At 38.4% G+C, this 22,368-nt stretch overlaps 1 protein-coding gene across 2 annotated transcripts in view; it reads right to left on the bottom strand.

Moving 5' to 3' along the window:
• LOC102223209 (ras-related protein Rab-6B) overlaps positions 1 to 21,592 on the bottom strand; it is a 60,993-nt gene extending 39,401 nt beyond the window's left edge. The window contains exon 1 of one of the 2 annotated variants that reach the window (XM_023339143.1): positions 21,387 to 21,592. In XM_023339143.1, coding sequence (XP_023194911.1) covers positions 21,387 to 21,456 — 70 coding nt within the window. In that variant the 5' untranslated portion in view covers positions 21,457 to 21,592. The remainder of the gene's footprint in view (positions 1 to 21,386) is intronic. The other variant, XM_023339144.1, reaches the window with a different exon arrangement.
• Between the last annotated feature and the right edge of the window lie 776 nt (positions 21,593 to 22,368).

Below are 22,368 nucleotides of genomic sequence, written 5' to 3' on the forward strand. Positions count from 1 at the left end.
CAGGAAAAATACAGAAGCCAACGGGATTCGACTCAAAACTCTGCTTGTGTCTTTTCTACAGAAGGGAAGATAATTGATGATAAAATAGTTGTATCTGTGACTTCTATGTCTTTCACTCCAGAGTAATAATTTCTCAGTGCAACAGTATAGTCCGCCTCCCCGCCCAAAACGTCAACATGTACAGCCTGGAGAGTAGTCACTCAGGGGTTTTATTGCTCTTAAAAGTTGGTGAAACTGAACTCATTATTTATGCAACAGAAACCAACCGCAAGTGAACACTTCAAATACACAGCGACAGCCTCCCTCAGCAAACATAATCTGTGCTATATTCACAGTTCATCAAATGGGCGGCCCAGTTGCAATTGTTTACAGGAAGATTTTATCAGCCAGACTAATTACATGCGGCTGTGCCTTCACTTAGTTTCCATAGCTGCGAGGCACAGACTGATGTGCAGCCACTGATTATTTACACTGATTTATTAATACATCATCTGAATAACGTTGCTCCAAAGCTCTTATTTTGGGCACAAGCCATCTGACTTTAAGGTAACCTAGTAGCTCATCATTCTAGTGTGCATAGACCTAAAAAGTTAATAAATTATATATACTGCTCAAAAAAATAAAGGGAACACTTAAACAACACAATATAACTCCAAGTAAATCAAACTTCTGTGAAATCAAACTGTCCACTTAGGAAGCAACACTGATTGACAATCAATTTCACCTGCTGTTGTGCAAACGGAACTTTGTACAGAACAAAGTATTCAATGAGAATATTTCTTTCATTCAGATCTAGGATGTGTTATTTGAGTGTTCCCTTTATTTTTTTGAGCAGTGTATATAATATTAAATCCAAACTGCCTTGACCAGCAGGTGGCAGTAAAGCCCATAAAGTTAGCTTGATTGCAAACAAAGTAGATGCATGGGACTCATTGGCACATGTTCAGAGTTTATAAGTCATAAATATATAAAACTATATGATTCGTCAGAAACAACCAATCAGAACCAGGAGGAGGGGTTTAGCGCTGTCAGTCATGCTCACACCCTCCCCCTTGCTCTCTGTTATGTTACAGCTACAAAATCTGCAACAAAACAAACAAAACCTGCTATGAATGCTAAGGCTAGTTAGCATGACCTCGGATGTCGGCGGATAAACAGTTCCACCATCAACACTTTTACCAGTGCATACATGAGAATGATTGTCAGCCCTAAGACCCTCCTCCTGGTTTTGATTGACTGTTTTTGATCGAGAGCAGCACATTTTTGCAGATGGTAATAGTAGTGGAGGAAGTTGATTTTTTCTTTAGATTATCTGTCTCATATCACACTGTTATGATATGTTTTTTTCTTTCTTTTTTTTTTTTTTTTTTTAGAAAAGTTGCATACTGGAGCTTTAATGTTGGAGCTGTGAACATAGTTCAGAATTTTGAACACTTAATAAATAAGTGTTAAATTTTGAGCCAGGAGCTTTCACAAACACTAGTCAGCAGGTTCTGTTTCTTCACAATCTGATACAATCACATTATCAGATTGTATCAGATAATGTGATTGTCTGATTATTGATTTGATTCCAAATAAATAATTCCAAATAACTTATTTGGAATCATTTGCTGATAATTTCAAATAAAAGATGCAAAACTTTCCTCATTCAAGTGTCTTTGAAATGCAAACTGAACATCTGCTTGAATGTTTAAACATTTGAGGTTCTGCTGCTTGATGAACAAAAATAGTTCAAGGGACATATTTCTGAGTTTCAATAACACCATGGACGTTTTAAATTGATTCTTTTGTGAGCAACATGTTCATCCCTTAGCGGAATTTAAATATCACTTCATTATGGACAGCGAGTTTTATCCAATGTTACATTGTTGCAGCTGAGTCATCCTTCTCCTGCTCAGGGAACATGAGACAGCCCTGCCTCGCCTCTCAGTCACAGCTGAAAGCTTCAGAAACTCAGGGATGGGCACAACGACCCTTTTCCTTCCTCTAACAGAGCATCGCACACAAAGTCTGAAGAGACTAATTTCCTCCACCGCAGGGAGGACCAGTTTACCTCGGCAAACCTTATTTATTACCAGTAAACCATATCAAGCATATTGCAGATGAATTCTGCTTTTATATATTTCTTTATGTTATATAAAGAAATCTTGGATGCAAAAGATGTTTTCAGATTTTTTGCTGTAATTGAAAACTTGGACCAGCTCAAAATATTATGGGAGGAATCAAAACACCGAGCAGGTTAGGTGGAAACAGAAGTACGGTCTAAAGCAGCGCGGGAGATAAAAGCACCAATATTCATTTTATGGGACAGGAGAAATGAACCACAATCATCTTATTGCATTTCAAAAGAAAATAATGAAACAGGAGAACTATGAAGTTCAACTATAATCTGGATGGGTTCAATAAATTAAAAATATAGTAGAGCAAATAGTTTGGGTTCAGTGGAGTCTGAGATTTTAGAGTGGGTTGAGTGTTGTAGAATATTTTATATTTTAATATTCTGGCCTTCAGGCATTTAAAATTCCCTTCAGACCTGGAACTCTGGCTTTGCTCTAGAAGTGTTGATCACAGGAGGGCTGGGCACTTTTCAATGAGTTCATTTGAATTTGCATTACAGGCTAGCTATTTGTTTATTTCAGTTAAAAAACATGCCAGCAAGCCGGGTTTGTTGTATGTCGTGATTTGATTTAGTCTTTCTAAAGAATACGTACAAACTCCAGTCCAGCAGCACAGCTGAAATAAACCACTTTAATTCATTGTTAGTTTTTGGAATGGAAATTAGGTCCTTGGAAAATTGAAAATAGTTTTAAGTTTGTGAAATTTTTGTTTTCAGAGTTGTTATACACCTAGACATATTTAGGATGTTAGGCTTGTGTTTAATGTTTTTTTTTTTAAACAATTCTCATCATTTTTTATTTTTATTTTTTACCCCTCCAAGGGGTCTTTTGTGGGCTCTAGTGTCCCTTATATGATAGTAGGCTGACAGGAAACGGGGAAGGAGAGGGGGGAAGACATGCGGCAAATGTCGTCGGGTCCGGGAGTCGAACCCGCGACGGCCGCGTTGAGGACTCAAGGCCTCCAAATACGGGTCGCGCTAACCACTACACTTCTCATCATTTTTGTTGCACTTCAAAAAAAAAGCACCACAGAGATCATTACTTGGAACACCTCATCTTTAGTCTTTCAATGGCCGACTTCACAAACTCTCTGTTAGATGTTTGTTATTCTCTTCCATTCAAGGCCCCAAACAAACTTCACCCTACATGAATCTCACACTTATTGACTATTAATGCCATAAATATTGTTCCTCTACCATCTAGCGATATTATTCTGCTTAGCACCACCAAGTCAAACTCTGAGTCTTTCCCATCAGATCCACTATTTAAGTGATGCCCCACCCAGAGTTCAGTCACAATAAGGATACATTCAAGCCTTTAGAAATAACAGGAAATGAAAAACTATATTTTACTTACCTAGTAACATTGTAAGTATTTCTAATAAATAAAATGTCATGAAGCAACTCTTGCATAAGCTGTAAAGTTTTTTAAATTTGGAAAAACAAAAATCTTGGAAGCATAGATATTTTGAGGATAAAATATGAGCTTTACTTGAATAAAAGTAGGAGGAAATTGTCAAATTAAGTCTACATGTCATCTTACTCCTTCACATATTGTCACGCTGACCCTCTATTCAGTTTGAGCTGCGAACAAAACTGGCTTTCTGTGCAAATGACAAATACAGAGGCAGTTTTCCTTCAGCTGTAGAGCTTCAGCAGGGTTAGAGAGGACAAATCATCGGTTTACATAAGGCATTTAAATGTTTAATGCTGTTTGTGCAGCTCTGAGTGTGAACCTGATGACATTGTCTTCTATTTAAGCCTGGCTGCAGATGATGTTGTCATGCAAGATCATTGTGCAAGTTAAGTTGCTGGAATCTCCTCCGATTTGAGGCCTATAGCGCATTTTCTTTATTTCTTCTTAAGGATATAAAAAGTAGCATAGTGGTTGTGCAGCATCTTGTAAAGGTAGAAGGTCAAATGAACATAAAAACAGTTACTAATTCAGCAGCATATTTATTGTTTCTTACAACGCCCCATGTTTGCTAAATCTGCTCAAATGTCATCAGGTGACTGAAGAAATTATTAGGGAAGAATCGAGATCATCAATCTTGAAAGTCATCCAATGTTCAGATGACTAATGACACTGAATTTTTTTTTCCTGATAAATGAAAGTTTTACTAAGTCACGACCACAACATTTATTAGCATGGATGCTGCAAATCAAAAGCTAGGACTCAAATTGATGCTGTTTTAGTGTTTTTGTTTTGAGCTACAACCTCTGTTGTGGGTGGGATTCTTAAACATTTGCAAGCTTTTGTAAATGTCAGAGTTAAAGTAAGGGTCAACTATACTGGACAGATGTTTACAATCATCAACGCTGCCCATGTTAACTGCTTATACATTTTTACTTTGTAATCACCTTGTTTTCGCATAAAAGTACAATCTTGTAAATACTCTGGACACAGGACACAATGTCCACTTCACTCCTAATAGAAATGTTTTGTCTCTTAAGATTATAGTTTTCATTTTTTTAAAAGGACAATATTATGTATTTTGCATACAGATAGTGGCATTTCACTTCTTAATTTAAACACCTTGATATTGGGCTTCTGTCTCTTTAAAAACTCCTGCTTTTTCTGAAACTCCACCCTCAGAAAGTCATCACAACATGGCTCCTCTATTAACCCTTTAACAACTTTTTTCCCTTTGTTTCACTGAGATGTAGCTCCTATAATGAGCTCAGTAAATGCACAGTCCCACTAGATATTTGCTAATTGCTACTGGCTAGTCTGAAGGAGCTGAGTGGGGGAGTTACAAGGGAGAGCTGCTCTGTGAGGCAGAAGCTTGAAAACTGCAACTCAGAGGAGGAGCTTTGTCTTCGAAGGCGGGGCTAGGTCCTCCCAGGTATTTTGCACAGCTGAATGGTTGCCATGGGGATTAAAGAATTTCTCAAACATGCAAGAAAAAAACAAAACAACACTCCAGGTTTGTTTTTTATGGGGGAATAACATTATAACATGATGCACATCAATAAATAAATGGATTATACTACCCCTCAAAGAGAAATGAGCTAAAATCATTATTGGCAGGTCAAAGTTTTCCAAAAAAAAAATGAATTAGAAAAAAATCAGCCACAAAACTTATCTACTCATTTCTAGTCAAAACATCTTTTCAGTACCTTTGATGTGCATGTCCCTTAACAGCACAGAAAAACATAAGAACCACATCTGCTCACCCTCCTCATTTAGAATTAAAACACAGAGTAAAACTGATAACTATGCAGACATCCTAATAATTGGCAAACCAGATACAGCAGATTCCTGAGCAGAGTGTTTCCAGTTACATCTTTAGTTCTAATAAAGTCTCGTCTTGGTGCGATCCTTCAAAGACTTTTCAGATCGAGTTGGCAACATGAGGGCCAATTACCAGAGAAAACTGGGGCCCCGCTGTGGGACAACCTGCTTTTATAAACCAGGAGTCCGCCAAGTCAGCAGACACCTCATCAAGACATCTTCTAAGAGCTCAAAATGCAATTTTACGGCACATTACAGTCCCTGCACAGTTCAGCTTGCTTTAGGTTATTGCACTTACTGCCATTTGTGAACAATGAAAGCACAAAATGAGATAGTTTAGGGCTCTTATCTCAACAGCTAGAGTACAAGGAAGAAAAATTGTTTTTTTCCAAATATGCGGCTGAGAAAAGAAGAAATCCCTTTTAGATATTATCAGAGGGGGTAATGGGTGTATTTAATGGAGGTCACTTTAATTATTTAACACTTTGTGGCCTATTAAGTCAATACTACAAATTACGTATTTAGACTGCAGCACTGGTAAACCTTTCTTTTTGGAATTAGGATAAAGAAGTGCCTCTTAAATGACAAAAAAGTGCTTGAAGTTAAAGCTGACCAGAGCTTCAATAAACAACAACAGCAAATGAATTCCACTATCAAAGCAGGACTTTGGCTTCCTTTCATTATGAAAATAATTTAGGAATAATGCAATTAAGGAGGAATAAACACTGATTGTGCTGCACAGCGTGTTGACTCCATTTAATTATGTGCAGAGGTGCCCAGTGTGACTCACCGGTTCAGTAGATGGAGGACCAGCCTGCTCTGCGGGGGTTGGCTGCATTCAATTTAGTTTCAATTTAGACACTTTTGGAGACCGAACAGCGAATTTCAACTTTAACAATGTTGCAGCCAGACGAACCTCGTCAGTGAGACTGCAGACAGCATTCAGAGTCTTTCATATTTAAAGATGAGGGATATTCAATCAACTGCAGTACTGTGAAAAACCTATTGCACCTCACTGATTTCTTCTGCTTTTGATTCTACACTTAAAACAGCAGTATGTAACTATTATAAAAAAATAGTTTTATTTATTAGAAATGTTACAGTGAAATATAACATAGATAATCTGTGGGAAAAAAAGGTCAAGCTCCTCTGCCTTCTCCCTATGGTGCTGCTGTCATCTGAACAAACACCACTCAGTCAGAAACAACCAATCAGTTCCAGGAAGAGGGTCTTAGCGCCGTCAATCACCGTTGTGCACGCGCTCCTCACAATATCCCTTTTTCTCTCCGCTACGCTATAGCTAGTTCACCTGCCTTGAATGCTAAGGCTAGATAGCATAGCTACTGCAGATGAACGTTTTTCCTGGAACGCTAAGTTGTTTCTCCGTTACCACATTTACCAGCAAGTAGACAAAGTTGATTGTCAGCTTTAAGACCCTCCTCCTGGCTCTGATCTGTTCATTTTGATTTTGAGTGCAGTGCGTTTCTTCACAGATTAACCGTCTCATATGGTGACAGTTTTACCAAAATATAAAATACAAAACATACTTTTGCAAAAGTTACATACTGTACCTTTAAATGCGTCACTTAAACAAACTGAAAGTTAATCAAAGAAAATATTCTGGTTAACATTTGTTTATTCTTTTTAAACAAATTAGGTTTTCATTTATGAAGTGAAAAAGGCTCCCTAAACTCAGTTGGTCGAGTTCAATTTGACTAGCCACACCTGAGCCTCATTAGGCTCAGTCCTGTAGTATTCCAGCAGTGACCAGCAGTCTACCAAACTTACTCCAAGAGAACACCATGACTCATCCAGGAGGTCAAAAAATAACCCAGACCATCTCTCAGCTAAGGTCAGGGTTCACGAACAACAAAAGGTAGATAGTGGACAAAAATGGCCTCTGAAAGAACACAAAGACCCACATTTGCCAAAAAAAATCCATCTAGAACATCCCTTAACATTTTAGGAAAATATGTGACCTAATAAGGCAAAAGCAGAACTTTTACAAAGTAAACAGTAAAACATGGTGGTGGTAGTGTGATGGTTTGGGGCAGCTTTGCTTCTTCAGGTCCCGGATCACTTACAGTAATCTAGAACAGTGAATCCTGTTCTTCACCAGAAAAAATTCTGGCAAGCAGTTCACAATCTTAACTAATCAAAAGTGAGTCCACCTTTACATGAGTTCAAAAGATGAAACCATGATGAAGGTTTTGGAGTGAAGTCAAGTCAAAGGCCTAAAATCCACTGATTGGTCTTGCACAAACACTCTCCCATGTGGTTGAACAGCAGGCCAAAATTCCTCCATAGTAGCCTGGTAAAAACCAGCCCCTTGTTCTACGCTTTGCTTTGTTCAGAGGATCTGAGCTTTCGGCTATTGAGATACAATTTCTTCCTGAAGGCATGGACTCTGATGAAGTTTAATTTAACTCAGTTCAAGCTTACAAGAAATCACCTGAGTTTAAAACAACCATCCTCCACTGCGAAGAGAGAAGTGCCGATCCAAACAACGTTAGTGTTAATTCAATATTTGGAACCCACCTGTTTAGAGCCGTCTTTGATTAGCAGTAACTGGAATATTAATCAATACGTCATGTCAATCTGCTTGACGATGGAATCTGGCAAAATGTAAAGTTTATTGCTTATTTCATAACTGATGACTGTATGATGTCTTTATGATGTGAAGCACTTTGAACTGCCTCATCACTGAAATGTGCAACACAATTAAGTTTTGAAAAAAAAAAAAAAAGCAAAAGCAGTAAAGCATTAAGGATTGTAATCTTTTTCCTGTTTTTAACACTGGGAGCAGTGGGCTCAATTAAAATCAATACCATCTGATTTTTTATTAACTAAACGCCCATATCCATATGCATTTTTCCCATCCAAGGTAATATTAGAACATAGCAGCTTACAAATTGTTGGTTATGAGGATGACATCCTTCATACTCGCCATATTTGCTGAATAATACATGGAATTATCCATTCAGCCCTCAAGCTGTGTTCCCAATTGCCAGGTAAATCCACTGCTGGTCACTTGGCAGGTGAAATCCTGGAATCCCCTTGAGTGCCTGGCAGCCAATCAGAGCATGGCAGGGCTTTTTGCCTGGGCCGAGCTCCCACTCACAAGGAGATGTATAAAAATACCGGAGCATGGCATTCTTGGCATGACAACAGGATGAGAGCTAGCACAGTGCAGGCAGGCAGGCAGCTAATATTTATCAATGAAGGAGAGGACAGAGAAAACTAAGTGGCTTCAGCAGTTATTCACAGTGACAAGAGAGCGCAAAAACCAGTGAACGATGAGGATTTATTAAATCTCACTTCTCTGGACTTGTTTATGCCCACTAGCAGCTGCTGGCACACGGTAACCTAACAGAACGGTGCCAAGAGCAGATGGCATCCAAGTAAGTTTAATTCCACCTCAACAAATTATACACACATTTAAAAAGATAGAATGAAATGCTTCTGTGCTTGTAAGCACATTTACTGGGTATGCTCTGAGTTTTAAGATCACTCGGTGATCCAATCAGACAGGAGGAGGATAATAACACAAACTGTTAACATAAATTGTATTTTTCTGATATTTGCAGTGCCTTCAATGGAACTCTATATCCAATTTAGGATTTAAAATCAAGACCTGATTTAGTTTGAGAGGATAAAAAGAGAAATCTCCAGAATAACAGGACAAATATTTAGTCTGCTATATATCTCCAACACGTTTTTGGTTATTTAAATACTGATGTAATTTTGAGGCCATAATACTGCCCCCCCCTGCTGCCTGGAGATGTCACTAACTAAAATGCAGCATTAAGACTTCTCAAACACCAAAAAGCAAACAGAAAGATTCCTTTTCTTTTTATACCTTTAAAGGAAATAAAGGAAATACCTTTATTCAATCAGGTATTTCCACACTGACCAATCAGAACAGCATCACTTAAAACTTCACCAATAGAAAAGATGCGATGTGAAACCTTAACAGGATGCATCCATTTACCAATACTTCTGAATTATGGATGAGCATGCTTTCATACTCAACACAGGCTGGGTTCCCTGGGCACACACACGCGCACACACACGAGGACGTGAGAAAGCTAATTCAGCTCTTATGCAGCCTAACAAGCAAAGTGACTTCACTAAAATTAGCAGCACAAAGACACACCTGGAGTAGAGCAACATACCAGCAGTTCCAGTGACAAACAGGTGATACATGGCGTTTGTGCCTGCCTTGGGAGGAGAGATGGAAGTCATAAGTCTGCTGTTTCACCGCGGAGACACCAATGTGCCTTTTAATGTTTGGATTAATTTCATTCTGACGAGGGAGCGGCCATCTGGACGGGTGGAGAAATGAAAATGGCATCTTCTCAGAGAATAGGCCGCTTATTCCAGTTCTACTCTTGCAGGTCCCTGTTCTATTACTTCCACTGACTGACTGGTCTCAGATGCATTTTTGTCCTCAGTTAAAAATATAGTAGATATAAAAATATAATTACTTTGTACAATGTGTTTAAACCTGCAATTATGGGATGAAGAAAGAAGATTACAGATATTGTTTTGCCCCATTAGTAGGGCAAGACAATGTAATTAATACTTCAAATTATCTCTCAGCTTAAAGATTAAATATAATCTATGTGCTTTAAATAAATTAAGAATTGCATCTAGCAATATACATATACATACAGTACAGACCAAAGGTTTGGACACACCTTTCTAATTCAATGGGTTTTCTTTGTTTTCATGACTATTTATAAGGCAAGAAATCCCACTTATTAACCTGACAGGGCAGGTTGACCTATGAAGTGAAAACCATTTCAGGTGACGACCTCTTGAAGCTCATCAAGAAAATGCAGAGTGTGTGCAAAGCAGTAATCACAGCAAAAGGTTGCTACTTTGAAGAAACTAGAATATAAGGGGTATTTTCAGTTGTTTTACACTTTTTTGTTTAGTGCATATTTCCACATGTGTTATTCATAGTTTTGATGCCTTCAGTGTGAAGCTACAATGTCAATAGTCATGAAAATAAAGGAAACTCATTGAATAAAAAGGTGTGTCCAAACTTTTGGTCTGTACTGTATATAAAATAAATAAAATAAAATAAATAGGTCTGCCAGATTTTAAGTTTGGTAATTACAACCTTGGAAACATCTGCACAGGCATGATGCATTGTGCCTTCATTTTAGCTAAAGTTAATCCAGTTTGAAAGTTAGGGTGGCAAGTAGACGGCCTGCATTGAATTGCATTTAATTGATGCCAGTTAAATGCATCAAATCATAAGTCATCATCTGCTGTTGTTAAGAAGCAATAATATTTTCTGTAACATTTAAATTCTAGAATGTGTATGTGATCCTTTTGTTTGTGAAATGTTTGTTACCTTTTGGGTGTGTCCTTGTAGCGGCCATCTTGGAACCTACCAAAGAGGAGGCCCGCCTCAAACCCAGCTCTTTTATAGAAAGGCCCATGTTTGCCGGACTTTGATTGGCTGGGCAGTTAATGGAGAAGGTGGGGACAACAGTATATAAGAGGACTGTTGGCTGAGCCAAAAGGGGGGAAGAAAGCTTGAGAAGATGTCATTTTGTCTTGTCTGTGAGCCATGCTGTGCTGAAGGAGGCCTAATAAACCACCTTTGTTTATGCTACAGCCAACTTTGAGGAGTTTTTTTTCTTCCACACCACCCCTCTCAGTGTAACAGCTGTATTATTTTTATTGCTTACACCTATAGATCTATCTCTAACTAGAGATATTTTACATGTTCTGTTCTCAAGGCATGTTTCACATAGGAAGATTTTTGATGGTGCGCCGCCTTTATTTAATCTTTTTCTTAAACATGCAAGTTGTAAGTACCATCCTGGGTACATATTAATACTCCTTTTGTATTGTTTTATCTTTTTGAGAAGCGTCAGCCTCATTTTTTAAAGAAAGAAACGTGGCTGAATGATGGATGGCTGGAGATGAATCATTTTGGGCTCGACTGTAATAGTTTAGGTAACAGAGGAAGTGGAGGAGCGGTATCGATGCAATATTCAGCAGAAATGCACTGATTTCATTTGTTTTGTGGCTGGTTTCTGATTTTTAAACAGCTTTGACCTGTACTAACAGTTTTAAGCCAATTAAGAACCATAATATAAAATGATACAAGATCAGCGCTGAAAGCATTTCTGCGAATCCTTTCCTGAGCGGTCGTTTACCATCTATGTTTGGACAAGAGGTGCCATCACTGCGGGCGCTCACTGTAAAACGTTCTAACATTTTCAAAACAGAATTCATTTGTAAGTCAGCATTGTTTGGTTTGCTTTAGTGGATCTCCTAGTTCAAGTCAGAAAGAGTCAAAGTGCAAATAAATAATAACCAATGTGTTACAATAAATGACATATTGGTTAAGATTTTCACACTTCCTCCACTCTTTTCTCATACTGGGGCAGCGAGAAAACCAGCAGCAACCTCAATGTCATTCAATCCTAGTAGTTACTGGAATCAAGGCAAGTCAGGTGTCCCAACGGAGACTTCCAGGTCCTTTCACTTGACCCGACTACAGAGCCAGAATCAATATATAGAGCCTATGAGTGTTTGGGTCAGAATGGCCTGACCTCTCTTTTTTCTCCTTTTGCATGGACAACACAACTTATAACAACAATTTCTATTTCAAAAATCATCAAAGAAATTCTTGTTTAAACTTGTTTGTGATTTCAATTAGCAAAGATGATGAGTTGCTACCGTCTTTCTCTGTCAAACAGGGAACAGAAGAAAAAAAAAAGTAAATAAATCCTCAAGAGCGTCAGACTGACAGATCCGTGTGTTATACAATAGGATCAACGGACAGACAGGAATGCAGAACAAAGTGGATAATTTAAACTTTCAAATACGCACGGCAGACCTGGCTGAGAGTAAAAACATTCAAAATGCTGACTCAAGGCAGACTGTGCCCAGTCAACCCCAGCTTTCCTTCTGCAGATCTGCAAGAACACAAAAGGCAGCGATGTAGCCGCTGCATATGAAATGACGAATTGCTACAAGGTTCAACTCCCAGAGCTGAAGGAACGTCCAGGACAGGAACTGTACGGGATTATGGATGATTCAAAAACACAGCAGATGTAAAAACACATTTAAAAAAAAAACAGAGGACAAAGGACTTCCTGTTTGTTGGGGGCGGGGGAAAACAACAAAAAAACATGATGAGCTTTAAACAGGGGTGGGGGCGCAGAAAGACAGAAATATTTCTAAAAATATCCATCTCTGATCAATTTGGACATCACTTTTGAGCACACGCAGCATCAGACCGCTCCCACAGCATCTCCACCACCTGTTTCTCTGCAAGTCATCAGCTGGTGATTCATTTCTTTGCCCACAGAGTGAGATAAAACACTCCCCTCTATGCGAAGCTCAAAAGATGAATGTTCAGCCCAATGACTCCTCGTTTCAGTGAGACAAATGTATTTTACAGTCATCCGTTTTAGCAAACATTCACAAAGAGCTCTAATTTAACACAAAAGAAGGAGAGCAACGCGAGTGTTGCAAAGGTTGGGTTGAGGCTGGAGGGCTCATCTGGGGAAAGGGTAAACACCGATGGAGACCTGCTGAACTCAGTCAAGTGTCAGCTCTCATGCTGGGTAAATGACAGCCGTCTTCCACAGCGGGGATTTGATTCACTGAGCTGTTCTGTTTGCGCAACTGGCATTGTGCTTAAATAGGATTTGCCGTCTCTCTACTTTTGAAACATGTCGTGTTATGCAAGAAACGCATCCTCTTCTACAGCTCGTAGTTTAGACAGCTGAACACCAGGGCTAGCGATTTAAAAGTGTTGCAACACTTAAGTATCAACAGCTGAAAATTAAAAGATTCAGGAATTTTAAGATAGAACAAACATTGTGATGTATAGAATATATAGTTTCATGAGTTAATACAAATGTATTGCTTTTGTTTGTTTCGGGGGGGGGGGGTTTCAAATTAGTTTTCTTCAGAAAAAATATAACATATGTGAAGGCATGCATTTTCAAAAGCCAGAAATGAATTGTTTGTTTTTTGGTGAAAATTTGTAAAACTTTAATGTATGAATTCTCAAAATGTTCCTGACACGAATAAAATTCTGTTTTTCAATTAGACTTTATGTGTAAGAAAATGACCATTACAAAGATGACTTAACTTAGAAATGAGTCAAGTTATAAAAATATTATGTTAAGTCAACTTCATGTAATTATGTAAAAACTTAAATAAGATGAGGCAAGTTTTTTTTCTTTTCAAATTTCTCTTAACTGATCATTTGTAGTTTGATATACTTGCTAGTCACGGTCAACTTAAATGAAGTTGTAGCAATACCTATTACTATATGTTTGACAAAGTTGATGCACCTTAACTGAGTCAGGAAGAGTGAGCAACTGTTTTTTTACAGTGTGCTTGTTACAAACCTGTGTTGTTATTTCCTGCCTATAGAGTCTTTTCTGATTGGATAACAGGAAGGCAGAACTGAATCTACGTTTCTACACATCTCTGCTTGGGCAGCAGCCACATTTTCTTCATTACGGGCGGAGCTCGACAGTGAAGACATAGTCACTCCGATTGTACCACATAAATATAGCACAACCACTGCTCGGTTGAAATGTGGTTTTTAATGTGTTGCAGGTTAGCGTTCAAGCCCTACTAAAAATAAAGTGAGACTATAGCGTACTTCATGGTAATTTGAGTTAGAAAGTTTGTAAAAACAGCCAGGGAATGTGCAGCATGTCTTCAAATATTCAGACAGTCAATGAAATATACTAATTTCAATTGTTTATGTAATTATTACTTGTAGATAAAAGTTGCAAACATTACCTGAAGTTGTTTCTTGGTCAGCACAGTGTTGTTCAAAGCACTGCTGCTTTTTTTTGGCTTTGTGTATTTGCTCCCGTGTGGATTTTCAAGCCAAATGTAACTTTTAAAGGGGCAGTACTTATGTATTATCCAGGCGTATAGTGGCATTTTACAGCACAATCAATAACTATGTAACCTATTACCATTGTTATAAAAATGCTGTATATGACAGAAGAAAATTGACTCCATAATTTAACACCTTGAGATTGGGCCCGTCTCTTTAAAAACTCCTGCTCTTTCTGAAACTCCTCCTTCAGGAAGTTGCCACAACATCACTCCTCTATTAACCCTTTAACAACATTTTTACCAGCGTTGCTCTGAGAAGTAGCTCCTATAATGAGCTGAGCCAATGTGCAGGTCCACCAGGTGATTGCTAATTGCTACTTGCTAGTCTGAAGGAGCTGAGTGGGGGAGATGTTGGGGAGGGTTGCTCCAAGAGGAGGAGCTTCGTCCTCAAAGGCGGTGCTAGGTTCACCCAGGCGTTTTGCACAGCTGAATGGTTGCCATGGGAGTTTAAAGGATTTCTCAGACATGCATGTGTGTTTTTGATGAGGGAATGACAATATAACACCATGTAATGCTAAAAAAGGCTGATTTTATTTAATACTGCCCATTTAAAATGAACAGAAAAAATTTGTACACCTGTACACATTGTTTATCTAGTGGTGTTTGTTAACAAATCTTTTAAACCACAACTTCACAACATGTGAACCATTCATGAAGCATATCCGTTTTATTTGTAGAGCTTGTATGTTGGGATGAAGGGTGTAAAATTCACAGAAATCTACTGTATTACAACAGGATGGGGTATGTTACGCTAATTTCGCTGTTATTTTTTCCTGCTATAGTGAGCGTTGTGTGCTATGTTGTGTACAATTATAGCTCTTTAAGGGGCAAGTTAAGTCTGTTCTTAAATATCAATGACATTTGAAACAATGACAATCATTTTCTCAACAAATGTATGCAATACAGTCTGCTTATGAAACTGCATGGCGAGATAGGAATTCATTTTGTACAGTTTGTTCTTTAACACATTAATTATTAAATCTTTTTATATGCATCAACAACAAACGTTTTTTTGTAGTATTTAATTCAGCAAGAAAAGATACTGTTCTAGGCTGCTTTATATTGCTTTGAAAATTGAAAGTGTAATATTTATCCCATTATGTGATGCATTTGTGATATATTGTGCAGCTCCATTTATAATGTCATTTGCAGATCTTGGTTCTAACCTTTGGGGGACATGAAATGCATTGTGTGCACCGATCCTCAAAGGTCATAAAAAATGACATATAGTGTCCTCTGCCTGGCACATAATAAACAGGGCAGATTAAAGTGATAACTTGATAAATCTGATACAGCTGGCAGAAGATCAACAACTGTATTTAATCAGGATTTGAAAGTTTATGCTGAGGCATTTCTTTTCAGAGGTGCGTCCTTAACGATACTCTCAAAGTAGTGATGCAAACATTCAATCAGCGGCCTAGCTCTGCCTGTCACTGCTATAAAACAAGATATCTCTAGCTGCACGGTGTGAAAACATGTCCCATTTGCCAGGTTACTGGAAACTGGATATTCATACTACAAAAAACACACAGACACAAGATGGGAAGTTGCATTTAGGCGTAAAGTGAAAGATTCCCAGTTATCTTTTGACAACTAAATGATGGTTGAGGAAAGTTACTGAGATAAAGGCTGAACTTTGTCAAGGTAAGGTTCACAAATAATTTTAAACAGAATACATGCAAGAGCTTGCTTTAGCAATAGCTTTCAGTCTTCAAACAAATGAAACACCAAAGTTTTGATCTTTCAGGAGTAGCTCACAAGGCACGTTTCCAATGCAAATGTGCGCAAAAATTTGTCAATATTCCACTGTCAAAAGAACACAATTCTGCAATTGCAGAGCATCTTTAAATAAAAATACAAATAAAATCACACATGAATAAGTTTGTTCAGGGGATAAATCATTAAAAAACATGCTGCACTGTCATCCTCCAACTACGTCCTGTTGTCTTCTTCGTGTTTTGCTCCAGTGGCAACATCCAGTTGTTGATCAAGTGACTCGTCTGATGCGTAAAAAGTATTTCCAATGCAGTTTTGACAAAAAGAAAAACTAATTTCAATGTGGCCAAATAAAAAAAAACCTCATTCTAGTGCCAAAATATTTTATCAAAAAATATGAGTTTTTTCAGAATTGGCACGTTTCCATTAAGCAAATTTATATTTGAAAGGTCAAACTGCGCAATTACACGGTCAATGGAAACGCAGCCACTGTTGTGATAGTGAGCTGTGTCTGCTCAGAGCCTCTGCAGAGAGAAGAGGCTGGATATCTGTGTTTCTACAGTGCCAATTATAAAGCTGTGCAACAACTTGAGGAAATAAAAATCAGTCCGTTTGTATTGATTTTGATCCAAATAAAATTCCTTTTGTTAAAACAGATTATATTGACTTTTAAAAACTGTACTAAACCACTTTTCAGAAATGTTTTGCGTTAAACAACAAGTCGTTGCCTACAACAAGCTAACATTACAGCTAGCCTACGTTTTAGTATATTTAGATACACAAGTACTTTATTTATTTTTTTGCATTTTCTGTGCATGTAGATGAGCGCTGCTGATATGCATTGATTGTATTTGCAATTGTGGTTTTTAGAGCCTTAGTAGGGGAAATGGGTTTGCAGCTCCCTGGCCAGGAAAACCAAAACTCAGTTTCATTTTGCTCAGAAATGCTGCTTCCTGCAGTCTAAGTGATTGATGCCTTAGCAGCAAGCAGCTAAAGCCTGCTATGAAGCTTACAGATCTGGTGAGTCAGCACTATTTTGAAACCAGCACTTTGTGTTTGTGCGATGGCAATCTTTGTGCAGTCAAAGATGGTAGATGGCATTTTGATTCAAGCAGCAGAAGCTCACAACAGCAATATATCCACCGCACCACACATTTATTTTCCATCTGTTTATCTGAAGGGAGATGAAGCTTGAAGGCAGGGGGATTACATCCAAACAACCGGCCGGTGTTTCTGCTGGGGGGGGGACGGCCAATATCAACTACCCAGAAAGCTCTGATCAGTAATCGGAGGTGTGCTAACAATGACTTAGTTGCTTGCATTCAGGGTGGAGAAATAGCCGACTAGCTTGTTTAAAGCCTCTTTAGCCGTGTTGAGGAAAATCTTTAGCCTAAAGTCTTTGTAGAGGGAGAGTAGGAAACAAGAGGAGAAGTAGGCAGGAGTTAGGACTTCCTGACAGCTCATTTAACACTCTGCCTGCTTCCACCTACTTACTCCGGAGCCCCTCTCTTTCTGACGTTAGCTCATTCTTTTATGGAGGAAAAGAAAAAAAAAAGCAGGACATCGTGCTAGCTTTCCCTTTATAGATGCTCCGTTCAGAGACTTCAGCATCGCTGAACCAGAACCCTTCACAGGGGAAAAAACTGGAGGCCTTTTCTTCAATCCGCTCTCACACATCCGTTCCTAACACACACTCCAGTCCAGGCGTGCGCGTGTTAATAAATGACACCAGCAGAGCTGACTGGATTCACGCCCGCCAGCTGCAGACATGTCGGAGACACACAGAGACGCGGCGCTGTCTGGACGGTTGACAAACAGTCTCCACAAGCCGATAACACCGGTGGCTGGGAGGGAGATTTCAGTGCACACACTGGATGAGCCTCTGGAGTTCAACAGCTCAAACCATTTTTAGACCATATAGAATGAGGCCAACCTAATGAAGCCAAGCAAACCTCCAAAAGGTTCAACTAGCTTAAAAAATTTAAATACAAAATCTTCCCAGTACATTTTCTTAACTACCTGGCAATGGAGTAAGTAGTTTAAAAGATAAGTTTAAAATACTTTCCCTTATGGATCCAAAATTACAATACTCTAACGGAGTATCAGGGCCATACAGAAAAAATAAAATAAAATTCAGACAATGAAGTCATAATATTATGAGAAGAAACTCGTTTCTAGGTTTTCCCTAGAAAACTTGCTAAGCCCGGTGGTTGGGCAGTTATTCATCCAGCGCCCCGTCGTGTTTATGAGTTAAAAAATGTTTAAAGTTGACAGGAAATTTTAAAATATCGCTTGATAATTATGTGTTGTTGAAAGATTGGAATATTAATACCTGAACACCAACTATAAAGTCTTAAAAAATCGAAACATTTAAAAAAGACTTAAATAAATAAGTAATGTTATTACTTATTTACATGTGCCTGGTGGCCCACCAGGCTTATAATACACTGGGGGAAAAGCTGTCATACGAGAATAAAGTCATAATATTACAGGAATAAAGTAATATTATTCCTGTAATATTATGGAATACAAGAACAAAGTCCATATTACAAGCATAAAGTCATATTATGAGAATAAAATTGAAATAATCCAAGAAATCATAATAATACAAGAATAAAGTCATAATACTTTGTTCCCAAAGTATTATGACTTAAGAACAAAAATCATAATTTATTAGAATAAAGTCATAATACCATAACTTTATTGTTATAATTTTATTGTATTTATTTATATTTATTTTATTTTATTTATCATTTCTGCCTGTAGCCATCAGGCTTTACAATGCCCAAGTCTGTGCTAATTGATTACATTTTTTTCTTCGCTCATTTATAGGTTATTTATTTATTAATATAATGCATGCGATTCCTTGTCATTTCTTTGTTTACATCTAGTCATTTTCAACTTGTCACTCTTAGGTACATATATATTTTACAAACTTTGTATTTATTACCTAAGATGGAGTAGCTTTCATCAAATAAGCAATTTCCCCTTGGGATCAATAAAGTACATGGTATTCTATTTTCTTAGTACACATAGGGTGTGAGATAGAACACAGTTCATTGCAGAGTCTCAGAGGCTGAGCCTTTCACAATAAATGTACTAGTGAGGAAACAGCGCCTTGCGGCCGCATCTTCTGCTACCAGTTGCTTAAGTGAGTTGAGTTCAAGTTGTAACATTAAAAATAAAAAATAAAACAAACACCTTTCCTTCTGTGTGCCTTTAGCCAGGAAGTGTTCGTGCAGAACTTCCGGATGGAGAAATTTCTCATGACAACACTTTTCACATCATTACAGCATCGTCTGTGCAAAGTTAATTTAACACGATTACTTAAATTATTAGGGTCAAAATAATAGCAGATGTAGGTGGTGGAAGTCCATACAGTTTACAACAAATGGAACCCAGTTATTTTATTATTTCACACACATACTTAATTATAATTATAATTTTATAATTCCAGTCATCCTGAAAGCTGGTAATAAGTTGGTCCAAGTTGGTAATAAGCTGAAAGTAAACATTCGTTTACAACAGGGACGCACGATATATCACCATCAAAACCGATATAGATGTTAGTCATTTTTTGAACATATCAGTATCAGTCCGATAAGTATGGATTATAAAATTCCTTTCACTACTCTATGTTGGTCTATGATTCCAATGAAATATCGCATACTGAAGTCTGCGCTTGTAGCAAGACAAGATGTGAAAAAGTTCAACCACCTCCAATATTTGGAGAAATAAACTGTAGTAGAATTATTGATTCCAATAAAAGTTGGTCTTATCCATCAAAAGAAAACTCTTTAAACTGAAGAACCCTGGGAACGTTTTACTTGTACTTTTCTTCTACGGATTCCAAATTCAAAAATTGTTTTGTGGTATTTTTATTTAATTTACTAAACGGGAGAAAAGTGTTGCAGATAAATAAGCATCTATGTGCAACACATAAGAGACTGACTGACATCCAGTCTCCTATGTAGCCAATTTGCAACAGGAAAAACATAAATTGCATCTCTATAAATACTGACACTCCACATTAGAGGTGTCCAACTTCAGTTCTCAAGAGCCAGGGTCCTGAAAATGTCATATTCCCCTAGTTCAACACACCAGAAACAAATAATTGCTTCATTACTCAGCCTCTGCAGAACTTTATCACATACTGAGGAGGTAGTTCAGTCAATAATTCAGCTCTGGTGGAGAAGGAACAAATCTAAGATGTCTCTGGAGAACCAGGGTTTTATAGTCCTAGTCCAGATTATAACTAATTTTGCCAGCCTTGCATTAATTAAACAAATAATTACCTAATTCTCTCTGGTACCAACAGCCTGACTATTCCATGCGGAGAGGTTAAGAAATGTTCACTGTTCTGTAATAATTAATCTGCCTGACAAATTTACCACTCTTCAGATAATATACAATCCACAGATTGAACACTTATTTAATAAAAATGCATGGCCCCCTGTAATGTACGATCAATGGAAAAGACTTGAGCACTGAGCCATGACTAATGGGGTTCAATTAGCTGCTTAAGACCTCAGAAATAGACCATATTAAAAAAGAAAAAAAGAAACAGACGTGCCCTGCTAAGGCTGAATTAAAACCTGGAGATTTGGATTTTGGCGTTCCTGCCCAGCTCAAGTGTAATCTTGTGGAAAACAATTTCGTTGCCTTAGAAAATGAGACGCTGTTGGTTGTCTGAGGGTGTGGGCATGTAAAGCTCAGGATGGAGTGCAGAGCTCAGAAAAAGACACGGATGAATCAGAGAGAGAGAGAAAGAGAGAGAGAGTTGCAAAAGGTGTGACTGTTCTGCTCATCATTCAGTGCTATGCGCTTCATGCACCAACATGTACATCAGAAAGCGGGTCAGCGTTCAAAAACATAGTTACTTGGTCAGTCTGGAACAATACCAAGGACAAAGGTTGCAGCCATACAAGTTATCTCACCGCCGCTGACAACCTGGGTGTGTCTCCACACAGGAATATCGGAATCAGTAAAAAAAAAGAAAAAGAAACAAACAACTTGTATCATCCACAGCAGCGTCACACCTCACGCTGTTTTCAGCCTCCCTTCACTCTACAAGCCATGACTAGTGATGGTGCTCCGGGTTGTTATTTAACTGATATATCACCGCATCTCCAGTCCTTTATAAACTTCAACCAAGCAGGCAACGCTGCGCTTCAGACCGCTGCGTGTTTCCATTAAAGTGACGCCCTGATTCCCACACACTCACTCTCTAACAAACTGGGAAGCACGTATTTCACCGCTGAAGTCCGTCTCCTGCTCTGGCTCCCATCCCTTAACCCCGCGGCCACGGCAGCTAGCTAAATGTCCGTGAACTTGCCGTCTGGCCAGCAGGTGCAGCGAGTTCACTTGACAAACAACCGAGCACGAACTTCTTCTGGCGTGAATAAAAGCCTTTCTTACCGCTCTGCTCCCCGAGGAAGACGAGTTTGAATTTTCTTAGAGGGTTCCCAAAGTCATTACCCACGGACATTTTGAGGAGGAGGACGAGGGGGGCCGACCACGGACGCCGGAGGACAGAATGACAGGACTTCGGTGCTCGGTTGGTGAAGATGCTCGACGGAATGGAGTCTTCGTGATGGGCACGAGCCGCTGATGCTGCACCGCCCGCTCCGTGACGCTAGGGGGGAGTGTTTAGGCGGGCCCACGCGCATGCGCATTTTCACACGACTGACAGCCCTGAAAATAAAATGACGTCATGTGTAATGGAGAGTAGAGAGATGGCGATTTGATGTAGATAAAACGAACTTTTATGGATGTAACAGGAGGGAAACGAAATAAATACTAGGAAACAAGAACAAACCATTTTGAGAATCGGAAAGTTGGCACCCCAAGATACATTTCGAGCGCTCTCAAAGTTTACACACCCGTGTTAAAATGTCGGGTTCTTCTGAATCTAATTCAACTTAAATAGAGTTAAGTTGTTTAAGATTGGCTCATTTGATTTGCTTGGTAAAAGCATAACCTACAGGGATGTTTCCAGTAATAAAAGTATTTGCCCTCTCACAAATGTATAATCTTTTAATCCAATGACTCACAACATAAAATAAATTTCCATACCAGACAAAGGTAACCTTACTAAATAAAAATGCAGTTTTACATATGATTTTCATTCATTATAGGGAAGAAACTATCCAACCTTTGCTCCATTAATATGTTCTGATGATTGCTTAGAGCCAGGGGAATGGAAGTATCACATTAAAGGCTATTAAATACAATTATTTGTTGCATTCACTGATCCTTGTATATAGAGAACAGGAAAAAAATAGAGGAAAAAGTACTTTACACAAACAATTTTTCACAAACAAGATCTTCACTTCTACAGTTCAGAGCTATTTGAATGGGCGGGGTCTCATCAAAGGCCCCTTTTTTAGATATTTTTGTC

The sequence above is a fragment of the Xiphophorus maculatus genome, chromosome 9, assembly GCF_002775205.1.
Source record: "Xiphophorus maculatus strain JP 163 A chromosome 9, X_maculatus-5.0-male, whole genome shotgun sequence".
NCBI lineage: Eukaryota > Metazoa > Chordata > Actinopteri > Cyprinodontiformes > Poeciliidae > Xiphophorus > Xiphophorus maculatus.